This window comes from Haemaphysalis longicornis, unplaced genomic scaffold (genome assembly GCF_048455015.1).
Source record: "Haemaphysalis longicornis isolate Haplotype H1 unplaced genomic scaffold, Haemaphysalis longicornis Haplotype H1 scaffold_3, whole genome shotgun sequence".
Taxonomy (NCBI): domain Eukaryota; kingdom Metazoa; phylum Arthropoda; class Arachnida; order Ixodida; family Ixodidae; genus Haemaphysalis; species Haemaphysalis longicornis.
Genome location: NW_027526335.1, coordinates 131,235,915 through 131,262,925, shown reverse-complemented (window position 1 = coordinate 131,262,925; position 27,011 = coordinate 131,235,915). Strand labels below are relative to the sequence as shown.

General features: G+C 48.0%; 2 protein-coding genes across 2 annotated transcripts in view; both read right to left on the bottom strand.

The window, feature by feature from the left end:
- Positions 1-27,011, bottom strand: part of Rk (G-protein coupled receptor rickets) — a 188,281-nt gene that overhangs the window by 105,797 nt on the left and 55,473 nt on the right. The window lies entirely within an intron of this gene.
- Positions 23,140-25,534, bottom strand: LOC144175088 (uncharacterized). The gene is made up of 6 exons (XM_077704148.1): positions 25,311-25,534; positions 24,750-24,855; positions 24,269-24,384; positions 23,994-24,177; positions 23,850-23,925; positions 23,140-23,794 (listed from the first exon to the last, which is right to left on the bottom strand). The coding sequence occupies exons 1-6, from the start codon at positions 25,491-25,493 to the stop codon at positions 23,698-23,700; spliced, it is 762 nt and encodes a 253-aa protein (XP_077560274.1). The 5' UTR covers positions 25,494-25,534; the 3' UTR covers positions 23,140-23,697.

Sequence of the window (27,011 nt, the reverse complement as noted above, 5' to 3'; positions counted from 1 at the left end):
CCCGCTCTTATTTTCACAGCGTTCTTGCGACGAGGCTTTCACTTTACGACCGCGTGCTAGAGGGAATCACTAAAGGAATCGGAATCACAGATCTCAAGGACACCGACTGACTTTTTGCTCTTAAAAAAACAAATAAATCTCTGCTGGTGTGGTGCCGATCCTGTGGCCATCTGCAGATATTTTGGGTGTTCTCGCGTGCCAAAACATCTGCAAGTCTGCACAGAATTACAGCAATCTGTTGACGGTAAAACCTTGTTTGGTGACAAAGGTTGAGGTAAAGCGAGCGCGACGACAGCTATCGCGCAGCTCTTGTCGATTATTTGGGGAGACACGTTGCGTTGCCCATTGTGCTGGGGTGTGCTACATTCCGTGTGCTCCGTCCTTTCTGTTCGTACCGCATTTACCGGGCCCCGACTGCGCCTGCGCGCGCGGCCATGGCGAGGAGGGCGCATCCAAACTATCGACCGTCTTCTTACGGAGCCGTGTTGCTGTACCAACACCATAAGGCTGTACACCCACAGCCATCTTTTTCCGAGCCTGAAAAAATGACTTCCGTCGGGCGGCACTCTAGCAAGGGCTTTAACACAGACCGGGAGAACCGTCAGACGGCCCTGAAGACACTGCGTAAGGGAAAACTAGATTGACGCCCCCCCCCCCCCCCCCCCCCCCCCCCCCCCCCCCACCGTAACGAATGCCCGGGAATGGCGAGGGCCGGGCCGCCGAACTAATCCACCCTACCGGAACGAACGCGCAGTATAGTCCCGGTCAACACGCACGCACGGAAAACACGGAACATGCGGAATGCTAAAACTCTCTATTGACAGTTGCCTCGACCTGTGGAGCCGGTCAGTTGTCTCAGTCTCCCGTCGGCCGGTTCTTTTGAAGGCACTGCATTGTTTCCTTGGGTGTTCCTCCATGAATTCCGTCGCGATTATGTTAACCGTTGGGAGTCCTATAGAGAACTATTACAAGTCACCGGTAATTAAGCAGGCCACTTAATAGCAGGCACACTATTTATTTATTTATTTATTTATTTATTTATTTATTTATTTATTTATTTATTTATTTATTTATTTATTTATTTATTTATTTATTTATTTATTTATTTATTTATTTATTTATTTATTTTAGTACCTCAAAGGCCCGGACAACAGGCAATACATGAGGGGTGAGCTCAAAGGAAAAATCACTGGTAAAAACCACGCGAGATATGAAGAAATGGACTATGAAGGAAATTAATAGCATTCTTTATTTTGAAAGGACTGGCCCTCGGTAACTCACGCAACCCCATTACGGCCCCAATGAAGATACGTTAGTATTCACGCACGAGGTGAGGTGAGGTGACTGTGAGAGGGAAAGAGGTTCCCAGCCTGCACCACATATGTATCGCAGGGGAAGGGTAGGGGGTAGAAATATGGGTTGAGGTAGTGGTACAAAGGTGGTTGGGGCAGGAAAAGGAAGGGGTAATGGGGAAGAGAAGATAGATCAGCGACCACCGCCGGGGAACGGAAAAACTATCAGCGGGCTTTTTTTTTTTTGAACATGAAAGGAAAATTTTTTTGTTTGAAACGAAAAATCAGAAAACTCTACAAGTATTAAAAGAAAAATAACAAACACTAAACCTAAAGAACACTTCGTTCTAAAAACTGGTCTGCACAGTCGACTTGGATCCTTGGTAGACGTCTTGTCTTGTTTGTTCTTGTTCTTGAACTTACTTGATTCTTGGTTCTTTGATCTTGGTTTGTTGATCTTGTTATTCATGATTTGTTCGTGACCTGACTTGACCGAGTATATAGATCTGTTACGCCTGATGGTTTGTGATTATGTGTTGTTGATGTTCTGCTTGGTTTCCTTGTGTTGTTATGGTGTAAGAGGGAATGGCTGGAGATGTGGCGGAGTAAGGCTCACCAACATGGCGTTTCTGCTCCATCCCCGTATCATATCCCATCTTTTATATTGTCGTTATTGATCGTGTTGGTGTTCTGTTATGTCTGGTCTATTCTTATGCTTGTAGAATGAATTCGTTAATAGGTGTTGAAGAACTTTCAGATTTCGCGCTACACATCGCCAGTGGTGACGTGGTAGGGCTAATACCAAAAACAGTTATAAGTGCGTTAGCTGCACGTTAGCGCTAAAGTGGTACGATAAAACGGAACTACAGAGGCACTGCTGCAATCGCGCAGTCCGGTTTCTCACCAGTTAGTTCGGTCGGCGGCCACAAATCGCACGAACAAGTCCTTGTGACGTCATCAAGACACATCGAGAAATTGTCTAGTACGCCTCCACTGCTCCATATGTTTTTCATAATACTATCCATCTTAATTGTCTGAAGTTTGCGTTGAAACTGAGATAATCGTCATCGGGACGAATCAGTGCTTTAACAAACCAAACTTGTATTTTGCCTTCATGGTTACCTTTATGCGTTCTCACTCGCGAGAAGAATGATTCGTAAAGCAAAAACAACAAAGGAAGTTTTTACCGAAATGCATGGGTGGTCATGCGGACATCCTGTCTTACCTTCGGCGGCAGTTATGCGTGCACAAGAGTGCCGTCAGAATCCAAGGCACCGCCATTATAGGAGAGCCAGGATTTGTGCAAACGCCGTCGTATCTCGGGCAGCTACGCGGATTTTCAGCAGCAGGAAAAATGATCTCGCCACAGTCCATATTGGTGAACAACAGTATACAGTAATAAGTTGAGATATCAGTTGTGCCAACCCAACTTCGTTTCCCCGTAATGTGGTATTTGGGGAAAAGATATCGTTTTTATTGTTTTTGCTTGTCGGAACATTCAGGTTCAATGGTAATCGATCAGTCCATAGATGACAACCACGTCGCCGCCCGCTAATTAATTACGCTGCTGAGACGAGTGTGCCGTGTAATCGACGCTTGAATGCACCAGCAGGCCATCATATTAAACAATTCGGTATACTCATATCAGTCTGTATCCATCACGGAATAGCGCTCAGACGCGAATCATGAATGTCGGGACATTCCTGAATTTGATGACTCTTCGATAACCTGTGTCACCCTATCTCTGCTTTTCTAATCGTACCACGGGGATAGACAAGAGAATGCAGTCGCCCCCACCTCCTTTACCCGCTTTCCCCAGCCCTGGCAAGGCTGAGTCACTCTTGAGCTAAATAAAGAACAATATTTTTTTAGTTAAGTAAGCGTGACGTGTGGTAAGTTTATTTCATACATGAACGCAGCTTTTCCCATTTTGTTTTATTGACGTTTAAAAGCGATAAGGCAGCGCACAAAAGAGGTGATAGGTGAAAATGTCGCACCACCGTATTGCCCTGTGATCACGCACTGCTCGGATAGTGGAGGGAGTGGTGTGGACAAACACAACAAGACTGGAGTGAGCAGGGAAGGAATCAGGGTGTCGAACCAGAATTTTTTCGGGTTCGGTTCGGGTTCGGGTTCAAGCCTTTCGGGTTCGGTTCGGGTTCAGTTCCGGCGCACCATTCCGTTCCGGTTCGAACCGGTTCGAACCGGTTCAAACGGGTTCGAACGGGTTCGGAGAAAAAAAAAGCAGGCGTTTTTTTCTGTTAATTTTTTTTTTGTGTTCGGTTTTTGTTTTCTTGTCAGGTTTCCTTGTGAAAAACGAAGCCATAATGTAGGTTTTCTTGTGCAAATGTTTTGTTTTGGCCAAAAATAAGCAACCCTGCAACACTTTTTTCAACTTTGTTCAAAATCTTGAATCCTTGCAGAAAGTAGTCAACCAACACATCCAGAACTTAGATCAGGGAGTCGGAAAGTCCCTCAAACAAAAAGTACTGCTATGTCCCCATCAGATAACTTTCAAACTTGCTTGAAATATTTTTCTCTCTTCCCCAGTCTAGGCGTTCTTCTACCGCTGGAATGACGTCATTACAGCGATGTAGCGGCTATTTGCCGGCTTTCCTTAAGTTGCGACATTAAAATGAAACCACAAAAGCGAAGCAGAAACGGAAGGCGTATCTGCTGGGACGAGCAAATTCCGCACTGCTCCTCTGTGCTGGCAATAGCTATAACTTTTGCAGTGCTTCCAGATGCGAAGATAAGGGTGAGAGCGTTGATCTAAAGTGTTGAATAGTTCCTTTAACTGTAAAATGTACTGCAAAATGTTTTCTATAGTACGTCCACGATTACAACATTAACTGAAGCGAAATGAAAAATTCGCTCGGACACATAAGACTGCGTATTTGTATGAATTTGAAATCCTTGCTTTTTATGGCCGCAAGTTTATTTTATTGATTTAGTTTCTTTCATTTTTATAATTTAATTTAATTTATTCTTGGATCATAACACTGGAGTTTTATACCCCGCAGTTGTTTTCTTGAGGAAGAAAATGACGGACGATTATGACACTCGCTAATGCGAAATTTGAGTGCAGCGTGAACTGTAGTCTTCTCGGCGACGGAGCATAGATGCTGTGCCTCAGGAAGTGATCGCGTCATCAGCTAATGCACGACGGCGCGCGGCATACTCTGTCGTTGTCTCGTAAGGGGTCGCCACTGTGAAGCACGTCTCGCAAGGTCACGGAATTACGCCCTCCCCCTTACACTTTCGTCATACTTGCAACCTCCGTTTTCCTGCTATCTCTATCTTCGGTGGCGTCTTGGTTCTCTCGGTTACAACGATTCCGACGCTGAGGGACTACGCGAAACCACAGGAGCGGGTGCTTAAGGGCTGCGTTCTAACGCATGGCTCTACGTAGCCGCTGTGCAGCCATGTGATCCACTCCCTTCGCCGACAAGTGACGGGTTGCACATCGTCTCCAAATAATGCGTTCTCGCCACAGTCTTCTGGACGGCAAACAGGTAGCCTCCTGACCAGTGGGCAGCACACGGGTGCCTCTCACGCCTCCCCCTCGGTGCATCTTCGCCAGAATCTTCTGGTAATGGGCAGCCTCCCTGCAGACTGCCTCTTGCCCCGTCCTACTAAGCAGACGACTCGTCCGTCCACATGCGTACCATTCTTTGCCCACAGCAAGGACCGTGTAACCCCCTTCATTTCCACAAAAATACCGATTTCGCGGGAGTTCCACCTGCAATCGCTATAATAGCGTAAATGGAGATAACTAGTCGCACAAAATTTCTGAAAAACTAAAAAATAAAAAAAGTAATCACCGAAACTGGCAAACCGTGTGACACCCCTGCATTTCCACAATAATGAGGATTTCGGGAAATTTCCACCTGCAATCGTTATATAGGGTAAATGGAGATAATTAGTCGAACAAAATTTATAAATGTAAGAAATAAAAAACATGTAAAATAATTGCGGAAACTGGCGAACCGTGTAACATCCTGCATTTCCACAATAAGGCAGATTTCGCGAGTTACAAATGTAATCGTTATAATAGCGCAAATGGAAATAATTGGTCGAACGAAATTTTGAAAAACTATTAAATAAGAAAATGTTAAGCAATTAAGGAAAATGGGAAACCGTATAACTGCCTGCATTTCCACAATAATGAAGATTTCGCGAATATTCCATTTGTAATTATAGCAGCGTCAATTGAGACAATTGGTCGGACAGGATTTATAAAAACCAAAAAAATTGGCTGTAGAAACTCACACTGAGGACAAGCGGCATAAGAATGCTACGCATTAGTAGATAATTGTTTGAATTTCTGCAGAAATGTTTTAGTACCCTGGAGTACTAATTGGAGTGTCTCTATGGTAGAGTACTTTGCGTCTCCGCCGCCTCCCCCCCTCCCCCCCCCCCCCCCCCCCCCCCCGCCCGGGCGTCTCGTGGCGGGCCGTCCCTCGTCCCGAAATCACGCATCCTCGCAGGAATCGCCTGCCTGGCAGGCATCCAGGCAGGCAGGTAGTTTACTGGCGAGCGGGCAGTCTTTTTGGCGGGCAGGAGAGCCTGAGCGCCCCACATATTTTTTGGTTCAACCAAATGTCTAGGCACGCACGCGCGCATGCACCCCTGTTTTCGCACAATGAGGCAAATAATTTTGCATTTAAATAAATTGATTGGTCTGCTACGCTTTTCATGTACCCTTGTTTCAACGGCGCTTTAGCTTTAACACGAAATCATTAGCACTGCTAGAAGTCGAAAACAGTCCCATGTCGGCGTCAACCTCCGACTGTCAAGCGTGGCTGGTGGCGTTTAAAGCGATTTCCTTCTGCTCATCTTTCATAGGCTAACGTACCAGTTAGAAAGAAAGAACGGCTTTAATGACTCATTGGACGCCGTGTAGAGGACGGCATTGGATAGGGAACCACCGGAGATAGGAACTTGCTAAATGGCACTTCAGCGACAGGTGAGAGCGGTTCGGCTCTACGAAAGATAATAGCTGAGTGAAGTCACAAGCAGCAGTATTTATCCCTCGTAGAGAGAGGGAAAATGAACTTTAAACTAATCGAGGAAAAGTTTCAGAGAGGCGTCCTCATTCAAGGGGTAGAGTCGACAGTCGTTTCCATCAAGAGAAACTGATCTTCCAGGCCGGAGCTGGCCAAGGCTTTCTCCCAAATCTCTATGGAAACGTGTAGGTTGGGTGGATTTAGGGTGGACTTGTCGCAGCCACCTACTGTGTGTATGAGGTTCCCAGGCTCCCCACAGAAGCGACAAAATGGAGAGAATTGTGTCCCGTCAAAGAAGTGAAGACTGGTGATGTGTGGGAAGGGGTTAATCCGCAGTGCACGGAATAATCTTTCCTGGTTATTCGCTAGCGATTTGTGCGGGAAGAAATACGTTCTACGGGAGAGCCTATAGTGCTCATTAATTTCCTGGTATGTATACAGGATGCATGCGCTCGGGCTCTGCTTCGTCAGCGCTGGCTAAGCGGGTCAAATGTCCAGCCACGAGGTTGGTGATCTTGTCTGCCGGCAATGCCAGTATGAGCTGGTGCCCATACAATCCTGGCTGGTCACGTTGGTGGTCTCTGCTTGTTCATTCGAAGTGTTCCAACATGCAATAGACTGTTGGCAAAGTTTCGCCACGCCTGATAAGAGTCTGTTATGAGACTTTTGGCGGCCCTTTGGCTAAGCGCACGTGCTAGCGCCTCTTCCTCAGTTTGGAAGGGGCTGTGTTCGGGGGTTGAGATGCCACACCTGTGGAAGGCTGAAGAACGGTAGCACGAAGAAAGAGAAGGTATCGGAGAATGCTATCGGGTGTCTTTCGCATCAAACCAGTTGATCGTTCCTTTTTTTTTTTTCAATTTTTTCAGTCTTACCTCATATATATACACTTTTTGAGAACCTTATGGTGAATATAAGGCATGCATTAGGCAATTAGTTTTTAACTTCAGTGCGAGATGTAAATCTTACGCGAGAAATAACATAAGAGCGTTATACGTGCATAAAAAAGGCCTTTTATAGCATTCAGGTGGCCGACACATAACTTTCCGGCTATTTTGTGCGCAACTAAATTTCCTGATTGGTCGAGAAAGAGAACGCTGCAAAATTTACAAATGTCAAGGACCCCAAATCTATCATGTTTGGTCCAACCCTCTAATCCGCCTTAACTGACTCGCTAATTCCTCTAATCCATATTAATCAACACCGCAGTCCCACTAATTCACATTAGTTCATTCACTCATCTCACTAAACCACCCTAGTCTACCCGCTAATCCGCGTTAATCGACTTAAATCCATGCATCGCATTTACTTTAAAAGTGAAAATGAGAAGGCCCCATTTTTTTTTTCAATTCTCATGTTCTCCTAGGGCAGTAACCAAAGGACACAACGGCACTGTACAAGAAAAAGTGATGGTGACGTAGAGAACTGTGAATGTTTGTGTCTCAGCGCTGTTTTTATATAAGTGCCCACTCAAACTAAAATAAATGGAAGATACGGGTTTATTGTTAATGGTGTCCCTGAAGGCCTTAGCAAGCGGACACGGATGCATTCGAATTAACAACATGAAAACTTCACACGATTTTAAACACACTGCAGATAGAAACCATAAAGAATACGTACCCCATGATATGTTGCCACGGAATATGCGTTCTAACTTAAGTTATTGTAAATGCAAAAAGACAATTTGGGGAGATGGGCAGTACCTAAAGCAAACTAATAGTGTATAAAGACTTTACATTAAATTTAGGGTAATAATAAGATGAGAACCTTATGGGCCTTGGGAACTGCAGACTACGCAAAATATTGCGTGGTGCCGTCTGGCGAATGGTAAAAATATCTTCGGGTGCAAGGTAGGGTACCGGGATGGAAAACTAGAAATCACAGTTTTGAGGCCCCGGAACCGGTTCGGAACGGTTCCTTCAATTCGTTCCGGTTCGGGTTCAGTTCCAAAATGGCGAAAAAAATACGGTTCCGGTTCAGTTCCGGTTCCGGGCAAAAATTCGGGTTCGGTTCCGGTTTTCGGTTCGGTTCCGGTTCCGGTTCGACACCCTGGAAGGAATCGGGTGAGTTATTGGGTCGTTTGCGCGCTTGTTGATTTCTCTTCTCATGAAGCCAGCGCGTGCGCTACCGCTCGAAGGGTTTCCTCCTCGTGCTGAAAGCGCCCATTAAGGCGTCGCAAAAGGCTTCCTCATCGGGCAAATTGCTACGGAGTAGGCGTAGACGTCCTCGAGAACAGGGTGGACTGGCAGAAGCAGCGTCTCGCATTCACCCAGGGCTGTTCATGGCGCATCGTGTACGCATACGTAAAATTTGATGGGCCCTTTCACGGGATGTGACACGCGAGTTTCCGCGACAGCTGCGGCGTTGTGGCCGGCACGCCGCTTCCCGTAACGTTCTTCGGCCAAGAAACGTTTCTATTTTTTTTTTTTTTTTGCAACGCGTGTATGGTTGTTGTGAATGCGTTCTGACACTTTTCGGCCGAGCCATTTCGCCTAGCAACTGTACTGGCGGGAACGCGTAGTCTGCTCCGCTTGCAACTGGAGGTCTCCTCGATTTGTCATTCTGGAATTCCCATGAATTGCTCAGGAGCAGCTGCGTGTTTCCTTCCTTTTTTTAACCCATGGAATCTCATTGCGAAAGCAGACGCAGACTAGCAGCAACGAACTGCTCAAAACTATTAAAGCGAAGCTTCATTCGCCTCGCTCGCGGCTTTTTGAGGGTACGCTGCTCGTGCTGCTGTTCCCTGGCCGAATGCGCCGCTCGTGCCCGACGGCTCCTCCTCGCTTGCTGCTCCGGTGTCTTGAAAGAGCATCCCGACTTAGCCCCATCTTTTATTCTTTCTTCTCTCTTTCTCTATATCTGTTCTATCCGTTCTATCTGTTCTATCCGTTCTATTCGTTCTATCTGTTCTATCCGTTCGTTCCCCCTCTACTCCCCTCCCCCGCACTGGGTTGTATGCAACTGCTCCCTGCAGAGCTCAATAATATTCCCATGCACTTCCTTCCCTTTTCATTTCCCCTGGAACCACTACTTTGGGTTGCTCACAAAACCACCAAAATGCGCGCTGGTCTTCCTCGCTGCCGCGTTTCCCCGCTGCCGCCAATGCGTCCGAAGAGCGCGTGAACACGCGCGAGCAACATTGCCCAGAAACTTTCTCGCAGCGTCTATAGGACTGCCAGGTCCGAAAGGAGTGTATACGTCACGCAGACCGTAAATGGGTATACTGGCTCGAAGATGTGAGTTAAAGCAACAACGCGTGGCGCCAATTAAAGACGACGTGCGTCGTGAGAACTACGCGTCCAGAATCGTGGCCTCCGCGATCAGCAACGGCGCGCCGCCGGTAGCCGATCGCGGAGGCCACTCCAGAATGACGAGCGAGCAAAAATTCCGCACGCACTTTTGTCTCCACCCATGCAGTTTTGCTGTCACGCCCGTGCAGTCTTTGAAACGGTGCTACTTGAACTTCGTTGCGCAGTTCAGAACTCTGACATTGATGGTGGTGTAAACGTAATTGAAAGCTTCGCGTTACGTCGATTGTCACGTATGTTTCATCCGCCTTCTTTTTTTTTTCCTTGCTGCATTAGCAAATGCAGGAGACCACAGGTTCATATTGTAAGAGTAGGGAATGACGGGGCAGTTAATTTTGGTTTGACGTGTTTGAAGCAATTAAATAAATAAGCGGGAAAACAAGGATGAGGAAAAGGCACAAACGTCACGTATACTGAAAGTTATTTGTGGAAAACAAACAAAAAAAAAAACGTGGTGCTGCAGACGCGCATGGCGTGCGCAAACATGCACATATCCACGCACACCTCACACGATAATTGAAGCGATGGCATTAGTTACCGGTCTTTCCGCATATCCAGTAAGCCGTAGCCGGCGCCAGTGGTCATGTGACCTTCAGTGTCGTGACGTCATATCACGCGTGCGGAGCTGACACGATCTCCAGGAGTGGGAGAGGGTGGCACCTTTGCAACCGTATACACGCCGTAAAAATAAAGGTGGAAGCTGACGGAATGGTTGCAAAGGGAAAATTGGCATTTCAACGAGGATATTCGGGCTGGGTCCGTCCAGTGGGAAACCGTGCTCATTACAGATTCGAAAGGATAAGTCTGCCTGATGTTTTTTTTTTTTTTTTTTTTGTCGTGTAATGACGCGAATGGCGGAAAACATAAGCTGTGTTCGAGGCGTGTAAGCCGCTAGCACGCCCGCATGGCTGTGTACGCTGATTTGCGGCGCATTCTGGAACGTGCAGTTGCTCATATGTCAAGGAGTATAGGAAAGTTGTTTTCCTCGTCGGAAAACAAACGCGCTGCCGCTGCGGTATAATTAAAAGCGCACTACCGGGAATCCGTTTCGTGCCAGGGGACCGTGTCTCTAAGGCGCTATTCGTACATAGACTGGCTAAGATGGCCTTCGAAATTTCTTTCGTTAAAGAAAGTTACTTCCGCTGAAGTAATTCCTTTTCCCGTTTCGGCCGTATCTTTTTGTGCGAGAGAAGAGAAGAAACGGTTCTTTTGAAATTGAAATATGTATGGTGCCCTAACCGTTGTCAGATAGAGTGGGGGGGTTGCACATAGGTGCTTGCCCCAGAGCTTACAAACTCATCCATCCATCATCATGGATGGATGATGGAGCCCTTCCCCTGAATTAGATGGTCTTTATGTTCCTAGCTCTGGATATCTTTTTGTGGTTACCTGGCTTCCTTTACTGCGACCAAAGCGTTTAAAAAACGTGAGCGTACACGGCGCTATCTTTAAATGAGTAGCCTCACTATCAGCAGTGGTAACTCGATAAGGTAGTCATGTACTTTTAAAGGGGTTGTACAGTCTTTGAAAATGTATGCCTCAGAAGTTCATTATTATTATTATTATTATTTTTATTATTATTATTATTATTATTATTGTTGTTGTTGTTGTTGTTGTTGTTGTTGTTGTTGTTGTTGTTGTTGTTGTTGTTGTTGTTGTTGTTGTTGTTGTTGTTGTTGTTGTTGTTTTGCTGAGAATGCCCGCAGCAAAAATAGCGGACGCCCCACGCGGTTTTATGCACGGCAGGAATTTACACGAAATGAACCTCCGCTGCTGCACACATTCCGCTATTTACGAGTTGCGCGTTTGTCAAGTGATTGTACTGTTTTCGGGAACGCGTGCCGGATGATGCCGTAAACAAATGAAATAGAGCGAGGACGCCAGAGCAACGTCAGGTGTAAAGTGGGCCGTTGCAAGGCGTTTTAAGAACGTCGGCCGCCGCAGGCGGACAGACAGTTTCGCTCCAGCAAGTAGGCCATGTGCCCGCGCGATGCCTGGCTTGTTCTCTCTTTCGACATTCTGCACCCCTTTCTCCCGTTTATTTTCTGTGTCTGTCTCATACTCAATCTATGTGCTGAGGCGCTTCCGGCATGCACTTACAGTAAAAAATAAACCCTTTCTCGTAGCCGACGGAGCTTATCTCAGTGGCGGTACAGGTATACGTACTTTAAACGCAACCTTAACGTCCGCATTTCGTACATATGTCTATATCTGACGGAAGAGGTATGTACTATAAACGTAACTTTTACGTGCGCAGTACGTACATAGGCCATTGCACTACACCATGCAATGCCATGCAGCTTGAATGAGATCTCTTACACGCGCAACTTACATGTGCAGCGTGCTAGTGCGCCTACAAATAATGATGAGGATGATGATGATGATGATGGTGGTGGTGGTGTTTGACTATGAGTGACGCATACACAATCAGGAACAGGCCAATCATTAGCGTACGAAAAGAGTTCTTAGCTGGTTCTAGGGTACAGCGTAATGATAATTTGAATTCCGTGTAGGGGGAATGTAGTATCTCGTAAACATTAGAATAAAAAAATAAAAAAAAAATCAAAGCCCTATTTTAATAGAAAGACGGTTAAAACGAAGAGACGTTTCTATGCAAGCTGAGTCAGTCTAAACAGCTTTTGACCGTGCCGGATTGGCTCAATCGGACAGAGCGTCGGCTACATAACGCGAGGGACGCAGGATCGATTCAGACTATACAGGAAGCATTTTTAAGTGCAGAGCATTTTAGGGGCTCGCCTTGTCGTCGTAGCTCGCTCGCTGTCGCCCTGTTCGATGTCAAGCGACTGCCGGAACCAGGCGGTTCAGCGAGACTAGGAACCCAAGTAGAGGCCCACGGCGTACCGTATAGGTGCGTAACACAGATGCTTCGAAAAACAAGCAGTTTATTATATAGCCATAACCGTTCGGAACTCATGAACCGCTGGCACTTGTCATACATCTTCCCGTTGTTTAGCGCAAAGAAAACTGCAGGTACATCTGAGGCAAAATCGCAGCCCCGGCGCTCATTTAGTTAGGAACGCCTGTTCGGTTGGTTTTTACGATAGTAAGCGAAAAAAAAAAAAAATGAAGGAAGCTCACACCAACGCGTACGACTTGAAGGTAGCGAAGCTGTACGCAACCTTCACGACCATCAGGAAGGTTAAGTTCACGATTGCAGCCGATTTGCTTCTTCTTCGCTTCCGCAACGACCTTTCCTCCATCATTGTTGCTATAAGTGTGAGCTTCCTTCATTATTTTTTCGGAAGTTATAATCATTGCACGGGCGTACGCTATGACGTATCTTTCTCGCTTCGAGCAAGCGTTGCCACGATTACAGTGAACGCAGGAGTCTTTTGCAATCTTGGCCGATCTCCCTAAGTGAGTATGCTTGGCTCGACCAACGTGCGCCGGGTACGCTGGGCGGTGGTCGCGAGGCACGCACACGAGCGCTCAGCATTTTCTTGTTTTTTCAACTGCCTGGTGGTCGCCGCAATCTTGGCCAATCTCCCTAAGTAGGTATGTTTGGCTTGACCAACGTGCGCAGGAGACGCTGGGCAGTCGTTGCGAAGCGCGCACAAGCGAGCGCTCGGCATTTTCTTGGTTTTGTTAACTGCCGGGCGGGCGGTCGCCGCGAGGCCTGCGCTCGTCAATTTCTCGGTATTTTAAACTGCGGACACGAAAAACTGCGATTTGCTAAAGAGCTTCGCTGTTAAACGTGCCAGCCGGAAACGGCGCTTTCCAAACTGCGCAGTAAGGCGCCGGCACGTGCGAGATGAAAGCAAGCAAAAAAAGAACAGAACTCTCGTTCGCGCTGTTACAGGCACGGGGCGCGCGAGCACTGTGAAGGCGGTAAATATAAATTGCGTTCGACAAACCTCCGTTTAATTCATCAAGGGAGGAGTGAGACAGGGAGGCGAAGAGCGTATAATCGGTGGTAGCATGTGAGCGAATAACGGCGCCACAGCCCATTATGGCGAATCACTCACTGCTCTGCACTTCCGACAGCTTTCACGTTGAGTGGAACAGCTATAATTTTTTTTCTTGAGGCGCTTGATGGGCCTGCGCTTATCATCATCATCGTTTTGTGTAAAGTTGGCTTTCCCGCTGTGCGTCACGTAGCGACGTCGAACGCTTCAGTGAGGCGCGCTTTTTAAAAAAAATGGTTTACGATTACTATACTCCCTAATGCGAAATTTGTGCGCAGCGAGAGCTGCAGTCTACTTGGTCATGGCGCATAGCTGCTGCGTCTCGGGAAGTTATCGCGTGACCAGCGAACGCACGCTATAGATAGGGCGCGCTACTCCTCCGTTATCTCGCAGCGCATCGCCGCCGCCGAGCATGTTGTTGCAAATCGTGTTTGAACCTCCCGCACAAATGTCACGTGGTTCGGATGAGCTACGCGACGAGGAGCATCTCTCACTGCCCTCCCCCTCACACTTTTGCCACACTTTCATCCGCCGCTTTTTTTTTTTTTTTGTCCTCGCTTGCTCGGTTACGACGCCGTCTCCAAACTGCAGCAGCGGCCGCCCAAGTGCTGCGTACTAAAAGGAATTGCACGCTTCTACTTTGTCCCTTCCCCCTCCTATTTTATTCAACAATTGCCAACTAACCCAAACGAAGCTGCCTTTGAGAGAACACGAATACATTGATTGTGTTTATTCCCCTAGGCACGTCGGGGCATTAAATCGAATTCCTTCCTGTAGAATTGCAAAGCCAGAAGGCGTGGCCCGGAGACGGTCGCAGTTTGAACCATTGAAAATTATGGTCTCGCACAACACCCACGCACGCCACAAGAAATGACGGTCCGACGACCGGAATACGCATGCCACGTTGCGTCAGAATGGCGCGACCCATCTACCGCGACGAGCTGTCTTAAAAGGCCCGACGGTTTTCTCACAAGGGCTACTGATGCATGGAGCGCCCATCGTCAGGGCTGGATGAGCTCGGCGTCTTCAATGCGTGGCACTCTTTACGCACGCTACACGCTTATTTGTGTTGACTGCCGCACATCTAATGAGCCTCGCGCGTCAGTTGGCGCTCAAAATATTTTGAAAACTTGGTCGACCTAATGCAGCGCTCTCAAGCGATTGCTCAAAAAGAAAACAGATGCAGAGAATAAGATGCTGTCTGCACTTACAACGGCGTCGAATAGGGGCGAAATGTAACCAGCAAAAAAAAAAAAAAAACACCAGATAAAGAAAATATCGGAGTGCCGCGCACTACGGGACAGTTTCCCAATGGAGAGTTTCGTCCAATTTTCAGTTTCTCTTTCCTTTCTTTCTTTTTTCGCGGAGAAATTCAGGGGATGATATTCACGTACAGAGAGGGAGAACACTTTTTTCGCAGTGACCCTTGCACGATGTCTGTCACTGGCGGTGGTGCTAGTACAGTCGTCAAAACTGTTAACAACAAAACACAAGGTGCCTGCCTACGCACAGAGTGGCAGCTCACGATAGGCACAGCCGCATCTTTGGCGCCTAATTATCGGCCCTCACGATGCTGCCCTACTGCACTCGGGGGTGCTTCAGCCCATGCGCACAGACTGGCTTAGCAGCCTGAGCGCTATCGTAAGCTGCCGCTCTGTGCATACGCTGGCACCTCGTTTTCAGTTGTTGTTAACAGTTTTGACGACTGTACATGCGTTTATTCGTAACATGAAAGAAATAGCAAAATGCTAAGTCCAGGTGCAGCCTAAGTCCAGGGCCGCCTCGGTGAAGTCGAACTATCGTAGATGACCAGGCGCCGATATTCAGGTGAGCTACTCCGAGGCTGAGGGTGCTGAGTTCGGAGTAAAAAAAGGGGGGGGGGGTGAAGGGGGGGGGGGGGGGGGGGGCGTACAGGGGTTCTTCAGACAGGTCATACACAGTGTGCAAGCGTCTCCGCAGAAAGGGCACTGCGGGGGGTTCGGGATTAGTGACTCAGGGAAGAACGCGCTTCACAGGAGTTGGAAAGGATTTTTTTTTTTTTTGTATTTGCCACCACAGCAAGGCTTGGTGTCGATCACACTAAGCGTTTTTACATCCTTACTGCCTAAAAAAGGTGCCGTGTAAGTGGAATAAGGGTGTTGGGAAGTCATTACGCTTTTTTTCTTAGGCTCCAACACCCTAATTTGTAGCTTTACTCTTTTTGTGTGGCGAAAAGGGTGTTGACAGACTGCAACACCCTCGGTTTTCTGTAAAGTGTTGAAATGTGTGAGACAGGTGTTCAGTTGCAAAAAAAAAAAAAAAAGCAGCGGAAATGGAGTCGACCTAGGTTCTTATTGGTTTTTCTAGGCTTTGCTATATTTTGTTAGTTCGGTTTTGCGATGTTCTTGCTAAGCTAAGTGTTGAGCGGTGGGGCCAAGTTTAGCCGTATCCGCACTGACAGCGGATCCAAGAGGGAAACAAGCTAGGCCGACCCTCCGCTCCGCTGTTTCTCCAGTTTTGCATTACTAGTGTCAGCTGCACCAATTTTTCGGCGCATCTTAAAAATACTACGCCTTTTAAATGGTATAAAAAGAGGTGCGCATGCACCCCTTGCGCTCACACTCGAACAGGCGCGAAAGCTGGCTTCACTGTTATAATACACTATCTGCGGTGGTGCACCCTTTACAGGCGGCGCAGTTCTTTTTCTTCGTAGTATTTTTTTTTGCTAACGCCACCGAACCTAGCTGAAGCTGGTGATAAATTATGCTAATTCATATTGTGTTAAACATCGTGAGCTACAAAACATCCCCCTGATTGTAGTAAATGTTGAAGTCAACCCGTGCAAACGGGTATAAAATACCTCCAAAGTTCGAGGTCTTTTACACCGTTTTTCTTAGTCTCCAACACCCTAATTTGTAGCTTTACACCCTTTTGGGAAAAAGGGTGTTAAAATGAACACCCTTCTTGAAGGGCGTTGGCGTTGAGATGGCGGGGAATATTTGTCTGGTGTTTTAATAAAATTTGAAGACTTATGGAACATAATAACTACCTCTCGATTACAAAGTTTTTGCTAATCGACATGCTGAGCGGGAATCCCGCCGGGGGGATTCCCGCTCACATTAAAATGCATAATTCCAAACTTAGCGCAACAATATCTGACTTTCGCGAGTACCGACTCGCGAACCCCACCGACTCTATCAGAGGGCTTTCATCTGCTGGCTGTTAAAGCAAGAAGAGCAGGTATATTTCTAAGTACGTACGCACTCGCTCTCCCCATGAATCCCGTCGGTTTTCTTGCTCAATGGTGCGTGTTGCATGTGTCTGTATGTCATGCTTCGCGTTCAGCCGATCCACGTTTTCACGCGACGCATCGCTGCACACACCCTCATTTTGGCGTGTCCACAAGCGCGCCCTTTTTTCATCCTCGCACCCCTTTTTAGCCAAAACACCTTTTAAATGTGTGCGCCATGGGACAAGATTTTTACCCCCTTTTTTATTTATGTATTTTTATTTTAGTACCTCAAAGGCCTGGACGACAGGCATTACATGAGGGGTGAGCTCAAAAGAAAAATCACTGGCAAAAAAAAAAAACCACGCGAGATATTAACAAAGCATTTGACAAACAATTGATTTGAAAAACTGTAGGGGAGGGCGGGTCACAAGTGGACAAAAAAAGGCGGAAGGAGTGGTAAAAAGTTTATGGCATACACACAGAATAAAAAATTCACAGGTGAAAAATCACGCGAGACATGAACGAACTTGACGAGCAATTGATTTAAAAAGTAGGTAGGCGGGTCACAAGGAGAAAAATAAAGAGCAAAAGCAATTAAGAAGAAGTTGAAGATGCCATAAGAAGGATCAAAGCAATTTTTAAGGACATGCAGATAATCGAAAACGTGCTATCGGGGAGAAAGAAATGCACGCAAACTAAGCGAAGTCAATCGGCTGGCATTTTTAACAGCGATTGCCTGAACTGTACTGTATCTCTAATCTGCGCCAGTTCCTGCGGGAGATCGTTCCAGTCTTTGGCTGTGCGAATGAAAACAGAGTGTGCAAATGTAACGGTTTTTGGCCGCGTATACGATACTTGGAAAGTGTTTTTGCTTCGGCTAGAAAAACTTGCGCGACGTATGACGTATTCGTTAGGTGACAGTGTGTAATAATATTTATGAAAGAGTGCTAGTCGGGCAAGCTTTCGGCGGTGACTTAGAAGTGGAAGAGAAGCACGCTGTTTTAGCTGGGTTACGCTCGTAAAAGATGAATAATCTGAAAATGCAAACCTGACTGCACGATTTTGCACTGCTTCCAATGCCTGAACAAGGTACTTTTGGTGGGGATCCCAGATAGCGGCTGCATATTATAATTTTGGGCGTAAAGGGGGCAAAAAAGTTTAGTGTGGTAGATAATTTCAATGTGTGTGTGTGGGGGGGGGGGGGGGGGAGGGGGGGGATTCCCGCCGGGAAAGCCGCGAGTAAAGAAGAAGCGGTTCCAAAGGGCCTATCCTAAGGGGTTCTATAGGGGTGGGCTCTCCGCCAGCATTCCGCGTGTACCTGTGGGTGTATTCGTTAGCCAGAATGCCGGCATGGTCAGATATCCACACCAGGGCCACTCACCGCACGAAGGTGGGGAGGTGGTGGCCAATGAAGGAAACGGTGCATTTGGTGAAGGGATTAGAAAGGAACCAACGACAGGCAGCCATCGAAAGCTTGAGTATGTGCTGTCGTGAAAGTGCGTCGAAGGTTTAGGACGGAACCTAATTCGCAAATCCTTACGTCATTTGAGAGAGACGGAAATAACGATCCTTTACTTGGTCTGGAGATGCCAGCCGAGCTAAGGTGTCTGTTTATCTTGCTACGCCAAATGGATGTGCTGACGATGATAACGAGTGTGGTGATGTTGAAGAAGTTGATCCGCATAACCTGCATAGTGTAGTCGGTGAAACCGACGTTTAAAATACCACCTGCGCCCGATGGCTGATCGATTGATCGCGGTGCCTGATCGATCGATCGCGATGGCTGATCGATTGATCGCGTTCTTTCACTCAGAAGTGATGATGTCAGCAACGCTGCTCTAGCGTCACTCTTGTACGCAAGACGAGTTCCTCGTTTCCTTAAAATGCTGCCTTTTAAATGACTGTCGTGCTCCTCCTACCTGCCATTCTGTTGCTGCGTACGTGGTATCGAGGTGACTTGATAAGACATCTGTCGGCTGCTCACACCTTCTCTGTATCTTTCAATCGTATACGGTAGGCGTGTTTAGCGGCGCGCGGAAGCTATTTTAGTCCTGCGGTCGCGCCGGCGCGATAGGCAGATGACTCGAGCGCTCGAACGACCTTCCTTGTAGGCTGGCACGCAAAAAGCCTCGATGACTTCCTTCCCTGAATTACTCTTCAAGCTACATCGACTCACCTGTGCCACGTACCTCCCTTGCTGACATTCGTCTTTGTGTATACAAAGCGCATATTGGCAGGAGATACTTTTTTCCTTCGTCAGGCCCTCCGAGCGAGTTGTCTTCTGTCGTGGCCCTGTGTACATAACTGAAAACAGAAATTGTGCTATCAAAATGCAATTAACACCGCCCGCCTTTCAGGGGAACGGTATTTTGCTCTATTTTATTAAACAGGTGCCAAAATGAGTTCTTTTTTAAGGGTTTATTTCCTAATTTAACTGTTACGCGTTGTACAACATCAAAATTAACACATGTGTCTGCCGGTAGCTTCCTTATCTTGTCTCGATTATCTGTCCTGGACTGTCTAAATAGGGACGCAACTCATGTATTGCTCCTCCGGACCGAGAGGTTCATCTTCGGGCAGCCCGCGGTCTATCCATGGCTGGTAAATCGAGGATGACGAGGGCTGAAGGTATGCGGGTACGTCAACACCGGGTCAGTATGAAAAGAAAAATAATAATAAATAAAATAAAATGGAGCCTATTTTTTTGCGTTATCGTGACAAATGTACGGACAATGTGTCACCACGGCCTGCCACTTTCGGCGTGACACTGTACGCCATTGCATGAATGAACGTTTGTTGAAAGAAAAGCCACCCCGGTCGGGCATCACGACTTTGTGGGCTGTATAGAGAGTAACGTTGGTATAGAGGGGGTAGCCGTATACGATGTATAGCCGGAATCTTGGTATAGTTGCCAGTGCGGGAGCAGGGTTTTTCCGAGGGTTAGGTTGGTTTTGCAACGCCGCTTCGGTGATATGTATCTGGCACACTTCCGTCACACACTTCGGTGACATGCATTTTTCACGAACCCGCCGTGTTCGCGTGTTTATAGGACCTGCCCCGAGTGTTTACTATATTAGGCCCGAGCATTGCTCCCGAAGAGGCGCGGACCACCGCCGGATCGCTGAGGAGGAAGTTTGTCGTGCGAGCAGTCGTTTTCTTCGGCCCCTGCTTTCTTTTTCTTCGTGCTTTTCATACTGCGCGGCGCTCTGAAGAAGTAGGCCACGTGGTTTATATTCGGTCAGGGCCTTCTCGCCTCACGCCGTTTCCGCTACGGAACGCACGTGTCTTGAGGCCGCTGCCCCCCCTGCAAGCTAGCCGTACGCTTCGAAGCGTGCGACAATGATCCGCAGATGGTGGGGTGCGGCTCAGGACCTGTGGTGAAATGACACGCCATTACCCCGGCGCACAACGGATAACATTATCATTCTATTGATCAAACAATCAATCAGTCAGTCGGTCAGCCAATAGATCAGTCGGCCCGTCAGTCTTTCAATCAATCAATCAATCAATCAATCAATCAATCAATCAATCACTCACTCACTCACTCAATCAATATCAATCAATCAATAAATCAATCAACCCGAAGCTGCATCACGGAATACAACCGTTCGGCCAACTGGCGTCCAGAATCACCATAGTGGTGAATGGATACATGGCTAATCTTCAAGCCTTGCAGACCATCTTCTGGTCGTAGAATGTCATGCGTGATTTCGGCGCACGTTAAAGATCCCCAGGGGGTCAAAATTAATCCGGAGCCCTCCACTACGGCGCACCTCATCGCCTGCGTTGCGTCGGCTCGTTAAACCCGACAATCAATCAATCAATCAATCAATCAATCAATCAATCAATCAATCAATCAATAAAAATGCATCTGTCTGTGTGCACATACGGGCATAAGCAAAAGTTTGCGGACCACGACAGCAGCATATTGGGGGGATATCGCTCCCGCGTGGAAGCCAGAATCAAATGCGCGTGTCTTCGGTACAGCTTGAAACCACCCCGACGCATGCCCGTGCTGCAACGCTGAAGAGGAATTCCCCGCAAGTGGCAGTTCTGTGGTCCGCAAACTTTTGCCCATGATTGTACAACCTCTTCTACCTCATGAAATATCCGTCGTTTCACTTTCTTTCCCTCAGTATATGTCAATAAATGTAGGTTCGTTGTTGTTGATGATGATCTGCGTTGGTGCGTGATGGTTGCGGCACTGATGACACGACGACGGTGGTTGATGAAGGGTTTTTTCAAACTGTATATTTACACGGAAGACATATACAGAATATTTACAGACTGAGGATAGACATAGTCTTTGTCAGCTACAACTTTGTGCACGCGCGGCACCCCCGTCAGCGACGGACCCTGACCTAAGACTACCCAAGTGGTGAGATCCTCCCTAGCCGAACCTGGCTAGCCCGGCAATACGCCTGCCGTGCATAGCACATTAAACCTTGAGGATTCGACCACCGAGATCTCGTGTCTCGTGATTTTAATTGGTCATTTAGTCTCCACCCCCGATATACAGGCCAAGCAGCATCTCCGGGCGCTCTCATTGGTCGTATTGCCAAATCCGGGCACCAACTGCGGCTGGCAACGCCTCCAGTAACACTGAACCCCTGGCCACTCTCTCTCTCTCTCTCTCTCTCTCTCTCTCTCTCTCTCTCTCTCTGTCTCAAGACAAAAAAAGAGAAGATCAAAGGCGACCAAAATGAGTACAACCCACACTGAGAACCCCGCGAAAACACGTGCAAGCGCCTGGGGCAAGCTTTTACGCACGCGGCCTGTGTTGCCCGTTCCCACGCCCGCATTTTACACGTATAACGCCTTGTCCAAAGTTGGACCGCCACCACAAACCCGGGGTGACCCTTAACGAACGCAGCGCGCCCTCGAGACTCCCCGCCATTGACAGGCGGTCCTCGGCAGAAACCATATGGGACGCGCGGACCCCGCGGCGTCGCATTCCCAACGAAACATCTTCGCACTTCCTTACTGTGCGCACAGGCCAACAAAGGCAGAACCACCGCCCCAAATCGGCCGCCGTCCAAGCACAGTTGACAGCCCCTTGCTACCCCGTTATCAGAAGCGCGTCGGGCCACTTGGTTTTACAACCGTCCCTCTGGCTTAAGGTGGCGGTCCCACACCCGCCATGTTGGAATTAGTTCAGAGTTTGCCACCAGACTACGCCACCCACCCGTGGCGGACGAAAATACCGGCACAGGCTTTCCGGGCGCGATGTTCCCCGTACCGGCGTCCCCTCCCCTCCGCCTGCGATTTGCGAGGGGAGACGCTCCTTTTGTCCGAACCTGAACCATGACCAACCGATTCTGTTCGCCGCTGTGCACGGTTGCTGGATTGGCCCTGCCTTCTTTCTCGCCGCGAGTTGCTCGGCGCTCGGCTTCCGAAATCGCGCTGAAGAGCTTTTGCTCTGTACACGCGCGTAGCACAAATAAAACAAAATAATCAACTAAACGTTTCACTGTTGTTGGGGTGAAACGTTGGACGAATGAGCAATACGTATGTCGCCAAGATTGCCAGCGCACATTACTAAAAGAGCAGAAAGAAAGCTCGGTGTAAAGGAATGAAGAAAGAGATACTGTGAAAATTATCGGCGTCTCTTGATATATTTCAGGTGGTTTTTCTCAATGAACCGCCGCTAAATCGTCGGCATGGGCCGTGCATATTTCCTTCTATCCTCGTCTTTCCCGCTGTGCAATAATGTCCTCTGTGTTGATGTCATGGCAACTTTAGCCGGAATCAGAACACCTTTGGACCCTAGTATGGGTTGCAAGCTAAGTCTGGCACAAAAGTTTTTTTTTATCGTATACATACATAATACTGCAAATATAATAGACTGCGCCATATGCGCAAGTATCAGATGGCCTGTCTTCTATTCTTGCCTTCCGGCACCAAACGTAATTCATCATGCATGTTCAAGATAGAGGTCAAAAGATGCCGAAAGCATTTTGTCCGGTCAAAGGATGCGACAGGTGCGCTGTTGAATTTATCCTGGTGCTACTGTTCGAAATTTTTTTTCCGACATCACATGTCTTTGTGGCATCCCACGTGATCGCCTCGAAAATATAACCAACATCTCACTGCGGCAGTCAACATTTCGTAGAACCTTTCAGCCCACATGCTTTGCACTGCAATCACGGCTTTACACCGGATGAAACTGAGCATAGCACGCCGAGTCAGAGGAAATATTTATTTAGCTTCCAACATAAATATTGCAGCTGGTGGTATGAGAGGGGGAGGGGGGGGGGGGGCGAAGTGCGAAGACCATATCAGCTTCAGCATATACGTCGCTCAGCGGCTTCAGCTCCCACAGGCAAGCGCAGGAGATCGCAGGAAATTGCTTTTCAACCCACCCTTGCTTCCCGGTGGGAGTTCGCCGTGGCCGAACTCCGCTGTAAAAAAGGAAAAAAAGAATGGGTGAGATATGTGCACGCTATGAGCAAAAACAAATGATCTATAAGAAGAGCCAAGCTAACCTGCAATGGGGCAGTGATGCTAGTGCAATAGCAAAACGCGCGTTATAAAATATCACGGGAATGTTTCGTCAATACAATGGGGTGTTCTCGGGACTAATTTTGATTATTTATAACTACGCTTGAAATAATCATGCCGGATGCGGCCAGCAAAACGAAATGGTGAAATGGCGGTCACGACACTTAGTTCAGCTATAAAAATATGTTTTCTACGTACTAAGGAAGTTTATGCATACCTGAAGGGGAAAAAGGATATAGAAGTGAAATTGAAAAAAAATCACTAGGTAAAGGATAAAATAAACAAACAAATTTCGAGTCTACGTGCTTTTGCAACGGAAATTGAGTCCTAAATGTATGGTCGGTGTGAAATTACGTATGAACAGATTGCGAAATAATCGAGTTCTTTTGAAAGCAGTGCAGCTGATACTTATCCGTTTTTCTTTTTTTTGCTGAGAAGAGGAGGAGGGTGTGTTCAGGCGCCGATCACGTCCCTCAGCACCATTGTCACACGACCCATCGCCTCTTCGTTCCAGTGCACCATGTCCAGCCGCCGGTCCGACCCCATCCGCCTGTAAATGTGTCAGTGTTGATTACACTACAACCAATGTAGCCGGGACAGCTTACCGCTCGTACAGGCAATAGCGGACACGACGTCTGCCCAGCACAAAGAGGCGATGGATTTCAACAGCAACAACTCCGTCTGCGTGAAAGTAGCGCAACGAACAGGTTATTCTCTGCCGCAAACTGTCGTAAAGAGAGACATAGTACCCATAGTCAGCCCGAGGATCCACGCGTTCACGGCATTCAGAATTCGCCAGTGGGAGCTGGACCGCGCAGCGCGGGCCACCGGCGGCAGCGTCATGACGACAACACCACATCCGCGTCCGAGTAACAGCGCCAATACGACCTCCAAATCCGCAATCAATTGGTACGCGTCGTCCATGGTTCTGGCCTGTGAAAAAAAGAATGAAAATGGCAGTGTTGATGCAGAAATTCTGAGCATACCCTTAGCTCAGAGGCAGAATTGCATCTGTTGTGCATACCAGGCGCAGGTCGTTGGTGCCGATCATCAGGACGACCCTGGGCTCCATGTGGCGGAGGTTTCTCAGGCAACTAATCAGCCTCCGCGCACGGCAACCCGGTACAAGCGTTGGGCTCTCTGGGTGCGAAAGAAAATTCAGGCGGTCAGCAACACGCAAAGCTTACACACTTATTAGAGATTTTTAGCATAGCGGCTCCCGTACGCTACGCTAGGTTTAGCGGGTAGCGGGACCCTACTGCGCATGCGCGCGCGGAGAGGGCAAAGAGATCCCCCTTCACCCGAACAAATTCGTCGCAGTCTCAGCAAGGCATGGGCTCCCGCTCCGCGGAAGGAATGCGCACATTCGTTCCGCACCTCGCCCCGCGCGCGCATGCGCAGTCGGGACCCGCTAAACTTAGCGTAGCGTACGGGAGCCGCTATGCTAAACTCTCTATTAGCAGCTCAGCTTTGTAGCCGAGTGATAGAGCTGCCACCAGTCTCACCTATTGCGCGACGAGGCAAGCCTGAAGTTTGCACCGCCAGCCTCGTCAGCATGCTGTCGCCGACTAGCTGGTGCCCCCACAGCGCCGCAGGGGAGTTGGTGAACATCTGCGAGCAAACATCACAGACTGTGTAAGTTCGGCCGAACAACGAGAATGCGCTCCTGCCCCAACCCCATTCAGTAAAAGCGACCGATGCCATTAGATTTTGCACCGTGAACTCGGTTGTCTTTGTTTGAAAAGCCACGCGTACTTGCCATCAACAAAAAAGGAGTAAGACGAAACTGTCAGCGCTGTGCCGTCGTCCCCTTTTCTTTTGTCCTTGTGTTCCTTGTGCTGGTTTTCATGATGAATATGAAGAAACTGTGTTTCGCCGTAAGTCTGCACTGCATTACTGGAATGTGTTCAACTACAACCTACATAGGTACTGACTGCTCAGTTACACCCCAAGAGCCTCAAGATAACGCGTGGAAGGCCTCATTTGCAAATATGCTACAAAATCTGTCCGGCATTTGTACACATTTTAGCTAGAAATGAGAAAATATTGCTGATAAGCTTGCTTACCGTTGCCGCACGATCTCCGTCAGTCCGCTGAGAAGACAGCAATAACCCCTGGTATAGGTGACCAGCTATCGACAGCGTAAACCACGTGATTGTTCCCTCTCTCTGCCGCAGTTGAGGATGGTGCGCTGTCATGCTAGGGGAGAGGGGTTTAGTGACGATCCGGAGAGTGAAAACACATTCCATGGTGAGGACGGGTCGGGAATATACAAAACACGTGATTCGCCATCAAAGGCCACCGTTCCCTCCTGTCTCCTATCTTCCCCCTCCCCCTTCCGTTCTCCCATAAGCAGTACTTGGAAGAGATGACTAAAGCAAACGTTGAGCTAGCTGGGTACACATGACACCTTGGGAAACCGCGCGAAAACGTGGACGGAGAGAAGGCAAACAGACACGTCTGTCTTCGCCTTCTCTTCGTCCACGTTTTCGCGCGGTTTCCTAAGGTGTCATGGGAGAGATATTTTTTCACTTTCGCTTTTGCTGGATTCATTGGTGCGGGACCCATTTTTAGCAAACCGCACTCTACAGATGTACGGGTAAAACTAGCAAGCGCTATGGGACGAGCGATTACCGGCAGCTGACATTTTTTCCAAGAGCCAGAAGACACATAGACTGAGCGCAGGCGGCCCCCGAAGCAACCGCCGCCACGTCCGACCCACGCTTTCCCACGCTCGTACTGTGCTTCGCAAAACTCCGTTCAAAACAACGTCACAGCCCAGCTGAGGCTCAAGATAATTCGTCTCCACGCAGGCGGCATGATCCAAAGGCCGCCTGCTGTTGACAGGATGGCTGCCATAAAATCCTTCATGCGCCTTTCAGGGAACCGCCGCTTCCCACGCGTTCGACTTTGCAGCGTCGCTGGCGCCTGCAACCCTTACAATGTTACAATGTCCTCCCTTGAGGCGCATGCAGTGACTGACGCCAGAAAGCAGATATCGGACTGCTGACGTTTCTCGTTTGTCCCGCATTTCACTAGTATACACGTTACGCTTTTTTTTATCCTTGTCGCCACATTGCATGTTTTGACCCATGCCTTCCACAGAGGAATTAAGCTGGAAGTTTTCGGCCGGAAGATATGTGGGAGGGGTTCTTCAGGTTGCGGCTTTTGCACGATGTTGATGTACATGTAGCAACAGAGGTACGTTGACTTCTGGTAATTTTGTCACAGAAATGGCGCTTATGTGGGCGCATTCCACGGACCCTTGACCAATCCGACCGGCGTGCGACTGTCGGCGGCACCAATTATAAGGATCCGTGGCGCAACATAGGCGCGTCGAGTTGAGGAATGGCTGCAAACTTGCGACAAAGCATCTTGTGACAAAAAAAAAAAAAAAAAAAAAAACTTGTGACAAAACAAAGTCGTGTCTTATGTTAGCTAATCACTTGATTGCGTTGTCTTAGCTAATCACTAAATTATTTCAGAACGTCGGCAAGCGTGCCTCATTCTTGTAATCAACACGAACGATTTTTACCTTTCTGCTACAAATCTAAAATGTTATATTTTTAAGTCTTGAGGCTTCTTCATTCAAAGCATAAAAAAGTACGCACAGAACTTGAAATCATCGTATAAACGGTTGGTACTATATATACTGTTCTTGCTAGAAAAATTGAAGCCTCATGTATCACTGAAGCTTGTTTTTTACAGGGCTGCCCGCTACATTTTCTCTGCAGGGCGATGAGGGACGGGTTTGTTTTTGACGCAGG